Genomic DNA, 8,667 nt, shown 5'->3' with positions numbered 1-8,667 from the left:
AAAGAACTAGCAGAAAATGTCCTAATGTACACTGGGAGACATCAATGCCCTCCCATCCTGCACAGGCGATGTCGTATCTGAAGGGGAGACATGAATGCCCTCCCATCCTGCACAAGCGATGTCGTATCTGCAGGGGAGATATCGATGCCCTCCCATCCTGCACAGGCGATGTCGCATCTTCAAGGGAGGCATTCATGTCCGCCATTGTACATTCGGACATAATTGGTACATAAAGTGTACAAAAGAACTAGCAGAAAATGTCCTAATGTACACAGAGAGACATCAATGCCCTCCCAACCTGCACAGGCGATGTCGTATCCGCAGGGGAGGCATTCATGTCCGCCATTGTACCTTCCCTGCAATCTAATCTTCCCTTTTCCCTTCTAATTTCAATTTCAGCTCCGAAATCGGATATGCAGGATCTCCATCTCGGGAGGTGCTCACCAGAGGTCGCAGTATCGATTCTGTGGACCGTCCATTTCATCCCAGCGAATGGGTGGACGTCAACCTAGAAGTGCCCAGCACGCCAAGGACCGATTCGACGTTCGCGAATTTGTCGCTGGACTCTAACCTGTACCCAACAACAATTACTCAGGCGTCCAGCTGTGAGTTATTACGTTTTATTTATATAGAACGACCATTTCATATCACCTTAACCCTTTGTACACGGAGCCATTTCGATATATGGGCGAAATTCCCCTGACCGTGCAGGCGATATTGGACCGCTCGTAGTAGCCAAAGGGTTAAACACGAGTCTGAGAGTTTCTTCGACTTGCTTGTTATTATGTATCGTTCATTTTTCAGATCCCGGAAACCGGGAGGTATTCGTCTCGAAAGGTATTACCCCAATTCCTCCACCAAGGCACAGGAAGAAAAATCGAGGAAGACCATTACCGCCGAAACCTGATGAGCTCCCTGAAACTCATTTGGCTTTGTCAAGGTCCGTGCAAAGCTTACATGGAGAGCCTTTATATTCTTCGGTTAAGTCGCCGAAATCAAGAATTAATCGCGAGGGAAGTGTTGGCGACAAGGAAGAGTCTTATACTGATCTTGGCCGAACAATTTGTTCGACCGAAACGGGAAAATGGCCGAACGGGGAGTCGAAGAAAAAGGAAATCTTCGAGCACAAGGTACGATTTGTAATTATAATCCTGTGGAATTAATTTACCACTTCCTGTTTTATTTCTTCGATATCATTCAAAGGAGCATTTCTCCGGGTTAATGCATTTTATATANTTTAAATTGGGGGTATCGAATCGTTTCAATATTTACTACGCGAACATTTGAGCTTTATGGAAGGTCTTGATCCAATTAATTATCAGATAGAATGGCGATGAACGGAATTTAAAATTAATTATCAGTGTATAGAAATTTCTCCGGGCCAATGGAATTTTTTCTTCTCAATGTAATACATATATAAATATTTTTTAATTTCGATTTCTCAGGTGAACGGAACCGGAAGGGTGATTCCCAGCATCGTCGTCTCCGGGGGGAAACTTGAAGACTGTAAACCACATTCCCAGGGCGTGGAGAATTACAACAAAAGTCCCTACGAGGATTATGTGAAAATCACAAAGGACCCTTCGGAGGAAAATCCCCGAGGAAATTCGACATACCACCAGGAAGCGATCAGCGGGCAAAAAAGGCAAAAAAGTCCGACGAGGTCGAAAAACCACAGCACCGTCAGTCTTCCGAGCTACGACGAGCTGGAAGTGGTGAAGCACGCCGTGGAAAAGGCGAAAGAAGCCGAAAATCTGAGGAAAACCAGCCTGGCTGAAAAGCTGCAAATCGAAAATGGAAAAACCCCCCAAAGAAACGCCAGCACTGGTTCCCTGCCTGTCGAGTCGATTTTCACGTCCTTCTCCCAGGTTTACATTTTACTAATTGCGTAATTTCATGATTCCGTCACGTTCAGATTTTTCTAAAAGCACCTCGCGACATTATAAATTCATTCTTATTTTATTTTATTTTTTTTTTTCAGCAGGATATACCTGGCCATCATTTTGCGATTTTATGATACCACCTTAGGGGTTGTGCAAAAATTCGACACTAGGTTCTTTTAAGAGCATTAATTAGCAATTAATTCCCACGTGAGGAAATTGTTTGCTTTTCGCATTTTTCATGAGGTCTTACGGTGGCGATGATATAAGGGTTGGCCTACCACTTTAAGGGTTGTGCAAATAATTTTAAATTAGGTTCTTTTAAGAGCAATAAATTAGCAATAAATTCCCAGGGGAAGAAATAATTAATTTCTTGCATTTTTTTATGTGGCCATACGGTGGCGATGTCGTAAGGGTTGGCCTACCACTTTAAGGGTTGTGCAAATAATTTTAAATTAGGTTCTTTTAAGAGCAATAAATTAGCAATAAATTCCCAGGGGAAGAAATAATTAATTTCTTGCATTTTTTTATGTGGCCATACGGTGGCGATGTCGTAAGGGTTGGCCTACCCCTTTAAGGGTTGTGCGAAAAATTCGGCATTAGGTTCTTGAAAGAGCATTAATTAGCAATTAATTCCCATGTGAAGAAACAGTTTAATTCTCGTATTCTTTACGTGGAGAAATAAATTAGGTATTAATTCCTAATGTGAAATGATACCATCCTGGCCATTCCAAATTCGTGACGAATTTGGCCTGGTCCTGTTGTAACGTTGGGGTGCCTTTTCGTTTCAGAAGACCGCGGAAAGACTGGAAAATTACGTGACGAGGTGCAGGAGTTTCGGAAGTCTCCTTCCCCATCAGATCCTGGACAGATTGAGGAACGAGGAGGAGCAAACAGCCGAAAGCTCGGAGGACGAGTGGAGTGGTTTGGACGATTGGGACCTGGGGGTCGTAGAACATTACGAACCGGACGATGGCCGAGCAACCTCAGTTTCGAATTCCAGACACCGAGAGAAGAAGGTGGATGTAAAATGATTCTCGCTACCATCCCACTAACGACGCTAGAAAATTAATTATCAGATACCAGGATAAGAGGAGGGCGATAAACAGCATTTAAGGGGATGTGAAAGTGGCGGTACCCTTTGGGGTATCATCTTTTCTTTAAATTGGGGGTACCGAATCGTTTCAATATTTACTACGCGAACATTTGAGCTTTATGGAAGGTCTTGATCCAATTAATTATCAGATAGAATGGCGATGAACGCAATTTAAAATTAATTATCAGATGCCAGGATAAGAGGAGGGCGATAAACAGCATTTAAGGGGATGTGAAAGTGGCGGTACCCTTTGGGGTATCATCTTTTCTTTAAATTGGGGGTACCGAATCGTTTCAATATTTACTACGCGAACATTTGAGCTTTATGGAAGGTCTTGATCCAATTAATTATCAGATAGAATGGCGATGAACGGAATTTAAAATTAATTAAAGATGTATAGAATGACCCTTTCATAACACCTTACCATTTTACGATGTTGATAACGAGCCGCGCATTAGAAATAATTGATAAAAAGATGTTCTATCAAGGATTGCCTTGCAGAGCCCGAAATTCAACATCGGCGGCGAGAATCTGCTTTCAAAAAGGACTCCGAAGGACAAAGGAGAAGACGTGGTGGACTCCGGAGGAAGTATCGAAGAGAGGCAGAAAAGAGTTGGGGAAAATGGAAAGGACAGCATCGACCCTCCGGGAAATGGCACCATTGAGGTGCCAAAGTCTGGGACGGCATTCAAGTCCGGCTTGAAGCTGGAGACTGGAGGGAAAACTTCAACCCCATTGAAAGCTGACATGGACACCGGGAAATCGCAGAAGACCACCTTAGAAGACTGGTTCCTTGGCCAGGAGAGGTGAGTACTCGGTAGGTAATGAGACTCTTTGTGCAAAGGATCTAAAAGGACCCGCTAGGTCAGGACGAAGAGTAACATCATTGATGGGTACGTCCAGGTCTGTTGGGTTTTTCGACTCCAAAGATGAAGACAGCACCCCTGCGCAGGATTTCCTGTCAGCTAGGGATGACAAAGTTCCCGAAGAGAAGGAAGGGTTCAAAAGCTTCCTGGAGCGGTCCAAGGACACCAGCGAGTCGTTTTTCGAAGCCCGAGAGGATCCTAGGAACGCGGAGGGTGAGTATGATCCTTGAAGCATGGTGTATGATCTGCCCTGGCATTTGGTTTGATCTGTGCTGACGATGAACAATGTTGTTCCCTCTAGCAAACAACGTGGACAATGGGGAAGTGGAGCCGAGAGGTCCTTCGAAGACGCTGAAGAGGACTCTCTCCAACGAGAGCGAGCCATACGACAGCTACGAGGAAAAGGAGCTGGTCATGGACATCAGGTCGCAGTCCTCCGTCAGCAAAATCTCCAGGACGATTTCAGAAGAGTCCCTTCCCCGCGAGATGCTGGAAGAGGTCGACATCGACGAGGAAGAGGACTTCTTCGAGGTGAAACTCGCGAAGGACGTGCAGAACAAGATGACGAAGGACTTCGTCTCACCGAAGGAGAAGAGTCTGAAGACCCCACCACCGAGTCCAGAGCCGAAGATCAAGGCAGAGATCCTGGACAACGATCACTCGACGTTGCTGAAGGTGCTGAAGGAAGCTGGGGGAGAGGAGAGTAATCTGAGCTCCATGACGCCAAGTCTCACCGAGTTGGAAGCTGCGTTATCAGACATGCTGGAGAAAGAGGAGGAGAAGCAGGTGGAGGTGGACAGGGACCCCGAAGAGCTGGACCCCAAGGCGGACTCCAGCAAGTTCCTGGAGAAACTGATAGAGCCGAAAATCCTGCCGATGGGAGTGGAGAAACCTGGAGAAGGGACGACGGAAGATGCGGACCAATCCAAACTTCCAGGTCCAGATCCTGATCGAAGGGAGTTCAAGACGGTCTCTTTGGAGCTGATCATCAACGACTCGAGTTGCTCCCAGAGAAGTCAAATGATGATCGAAGACCATGAAGAGTCTGACTTGGTGGAGGTGGACTTGAGGAACGGAGACGTGCACAACGCCTCGGTGCATCCTGAGATGAAGGATCACCAGGAGCATCGGGAGTCGAATCCGGCCTCGATTGGGGACTCTCCACCTTTGGATCTGGATTGCCCTAGGACACCAGACTGTGTGGTGTTGTCGAGTTATAGGAAATTAGATTTTGGGCACGCGGACATTCCGCCGGAGAAGCCCAGTCGCTTGCATAGAGTCACTTTTGATGAATTCAGTGATTATAACCAGCCAGTTCCTACACCTCCCAGGAGAAGGCACCGCAGTGGCTCGAGGGTGTCCAAGGAAGACGCCTCCAAGTCCATAACCTCAAATCCTGGTGAACCAGATCCTCATCGTAACGACAGACTCATCTAATGTGGCGGGTTCGATGCACATTAAAATTTCAAACGCGACCACGTGACTAATAATCATGTGATATGACGGAACGAAGTGCGTCATCTCCGCCAGGACAAAAGACGGATAATGGCAATATAGGTGCGTTATGTTATGTGCTAGTGTAGGGAAAAGAAATGCATCCACGCAGAGTACAGACTGGACGAAAGAGAAGTCCTCTGGAAAGGAAAGGAAGAGGAAGGAGGCACTAATTAATCTCGTTATTATGCGATAAACCGGGTTGCCGTAAACCGCATAGTGACCGCCTTAATGGCGGCGAGCGATGCTCTAATTGTGCACCTTCGCGGATGTTTAATTATATGTATGTGTATATGTATGTACATCACACGTAGAGACGCCTAATGGCGGAATAAATAGCGAAAAGAGTTGGAATCCAATCGAAGATGGATGCTCCCTTTTCCTTCTTCTGTTTCTTTGGGCCCTGGCGTATTTTTTATTTTCAGACGGGAAACCGACGCGGTTTCGGGTTACCCATTACTTTTTTAATTATTTCCTCTCGCTTGGGAGGGAATCGTCTGACGTTATGCGCTTAACGGTCTTAATCTCTTTAAAGCTCCCGCCCAAGCTTCGGCGGCCATCTTGGATTCGCTAGATGGGCTCTACTTTTAGGTGTTTTATTCAAGTTTCTCGATATCCCCGATTATCTCGTAGGATTAAAGCGATATGAAAGGGCCGTTCTATACATATGAAACATAAAATCAAAATATTTATTAAACTTTTCTCCGGCCGAGTGCAATGAATCTTCTGAAACTTCGATACGTAATAATGAAGGCCTTAAAAAAGAACGCGGTGCTCGTGAAATATCATTTATTAAATATAATATGTATTCTTCGTTCCAGTCTGGGGCAAAAAAGAATTTCTTTATTACAAATGAAATTTTCCGTTTCGATGTTATATTTATAGAATGACCCTTTCATATCGCCTTATTAAAAATGAAATTTCATTTTTCGACGTTATATATATAGAACGACCCTTTCATATCGCTTTATTAAAAATGAAATTTCATGTTTCGACGTTATATATATATAGATTGACCCTTTCATATCCCCTTATTATAAATGAAATTTCATATTTCGACGTTATATATATAGAATAACCCTTTCATATCACCTTATTAAAAATGAAATTACATTTTTCGACGTTATACATATAGAATGACCCTTTCATATCGCTTTATTAAAAATGAAATTTCATTTTTCGACGTTATACATATAGAATGACCCTTTCATATCACCTTATTAAAAATGAAATTTCATTTTTCGACGTTATATATATATGTAATGACCCTATCATATCACCTTAACCTGTTGATTAGATTTGACAAGCGAATTGTCAGGAGAAAGCTGGAAAACGATTAGGACCAATGGTGTCGCAGATTTTCAGGTATTGTTGTCGGATCGATCGGCATATTAGCGCATGATTTGATTTCGTGTCTTCGGCCGTAAATGGCGTCGACAATAAGCATCGCTTTCGAGGAGTTCGACGGGATTAGCGAGAACGCATTATGGCTGACGTCTGCGCTTGACAACCCTATTAGTACTGGAAGAACGGGGAGATTTTTTTTCCCCTAACGTCAGGCATAACTTAGGTGGGAATAAGAGGCGCGAGATGGAAGATGGCGGCAAACGGCCCCAGAAGGCGTGCCCTTGGTCCCCGGGATGGTCCGCAACTTATTTCGGGATAATTACCTCCGACCCTCGGTGAGCAATCCGTTTCACCGAGGCTTCAAGAAAAGGACGGTATTGTGAGAGGATTAGCACAAAAAACCGAAGGATTTTCAATGATGAACAACCATCGGTGAATTAAGATTGACAAGGGAAGTGGAACTTCTGGATTTATTTTCCAAGCAAGAGTCCTGTCGACTGGAATTTTCTCGATGCGATTATAGCCAGGATTGTGGACTATTTGTTCAGAGGTTGTTGTAAAACGGTTCTAGGGAGTTGAACAAAATTAACGACGGACGCATTCGCGAGTAATTAAGTGAGTACCTCGGAGTTTTCGGTACTTTTGGGTTTCGAAACGGTCGAGGGCGGCGAGGGCGCCGCCATGTTGGCTGCGGAGGGATACAGTGTTACCGGAAATTAACTTTGCATTTCCAGTGTCTTAAAAATTGGCGATATTATGCAAAGTCTGTGGGAAGAACCGAAGGATTGTTAGTAATGAACAACTCTTGCCCCGGTGAACTAAGACTGATGAGGGAAATGGAACTTCTGGATTTATTTCCGAAGCGAGAATCCTCTCGACTCGAATTTTCTCGGTGCGATTACGGCCGGGAATGCGGACTATTTGCTCGGAGATTGTTGTAAAACGGTTCTAGGGACTTGAACGAAACTAATGATGGCTGCATTCGCGCGCAACGCGACGGGTACTCGAAATTTCCGATACTTTCGTGTTTCGGAAAGTTCCCGGCCGCCATGTTGGCTGAGCGGAGGGAACTCGTCGGCGCAGTTCAACGGGAGCTAGTTTAAGGTTACCGCTTGAGTATCCAAAATGGCGTTACCGTGAAAAGAGTGCAGGTGGATTTTATTTTACTTCATCGACATCGACGTCGATTAAATTTCTTAGCGCCTATCGTATCGCCTTAATGGCGACGATCCAGTGACGCGGTTAAAGCGGCGAGTGCCGCGTAAATACCTCCTCCCCGTTGAAATACCTAACCTAGAGGTTAGGTTAGGCGAATGTACATCGCGCGGTGGCGGTTAAGCGGCGGTTTAGCTCCCGCGCTTCTACGCCTCGCGGTGCACACATCCGCGAGTCAATTGCTGAGATAAGGCCGAGACAATGCGGTAGTTTGTTGCGAGGACTTAGCTTAATCTCCGAGGAAGTAAGTCCGTCTTAAGTCGCCCTTACCCGTAACCGCGGTCGGGAATTGGCGGCCAGGTTTTGCGACAAAGACGCCGCGGAATGGCTGCGATAGGGGCGCCACTCGCGCATACGGACGGAAGGTAAACTAGTAGGTATCGCTATGAGAAAAAAAATTCACTGAACAAAAGAAACGATAGGGACGCCACTTGTTCATATGGACGGAAGAAAAACTAGTAGGTATCGCTATGAGAAAAAAAATTCATTGAACTAAAGAAACGATACGGGCGCCACTTGTTCATACGGACGGAAGGCAAACTAGTAGGTATCGCTATGAGAAAAAAAATTCACTGAACAAAAGAAACGATTCGGGCGCCACTTGTTCATACGGACGGAAGGCAAACTAGTAGGTATCGCTATGAGAAAAAAAATTCACGGAACCAAAGAAACGATAGGGACGCCACTTGTTCATATGGACGGAAGAAAAACTAGTAGGTATCGCTATGAGAAAAAAAATTCATTGAACAAAAGAAACGATAGGGGCGCC

At 45.0% G+C, this 8,667-nt stretch overlaps 1 protein-coding gene across 1 annotated transcript; it reads left to right on the top strand.

Annotated features, from left to right (window-relative positions):
• Positions 1 to 399: 399 nt before the first annotated feature.
• On the top strand, positions 400 to 5,695 carry LOC105703487 (the record flags this gene model as incomplete). Its single annotated transcript, XM_023433994.1, is given in 7 exon segments — positions 400 to 605; positions 805 to 1,130; positions 1,446 to 1,868; positions 2,672 to 2,899; positions 3,478 to 3,782; positions 3,880 to 4,055; positions 4,144 to 5,695. Coding segments are annotated over 7 exon segments (2,800 nt in total), but the record flags the coding sequence as incomplete, so codon positions are not given.
• Between the last annotated feature and the right edge of the window lie 2,972 nt (positions 5,696 to 8,667).

Source organism: Orussus abietinus, unplaced genomic scaffold (genome assembly GCF_000612105.2).
Source record: "Orussus abietinus isolate OABI.00-Male unplaced genomic scaffold, Oabi_2.0 scaffold83, whole genome shotgun sequence".
Lineage (NCBI taxonomy): Eukaryota > Metazoa > Arthropoda > Insecta > Hymenoptera > Orussidae > Orussus > Orussus abietinus.
The sequence above is the reverse complement of the archived record's forward strand: the minus strand, read 5'-3'. Positions and strand labels throughout refer to the sequence as shown.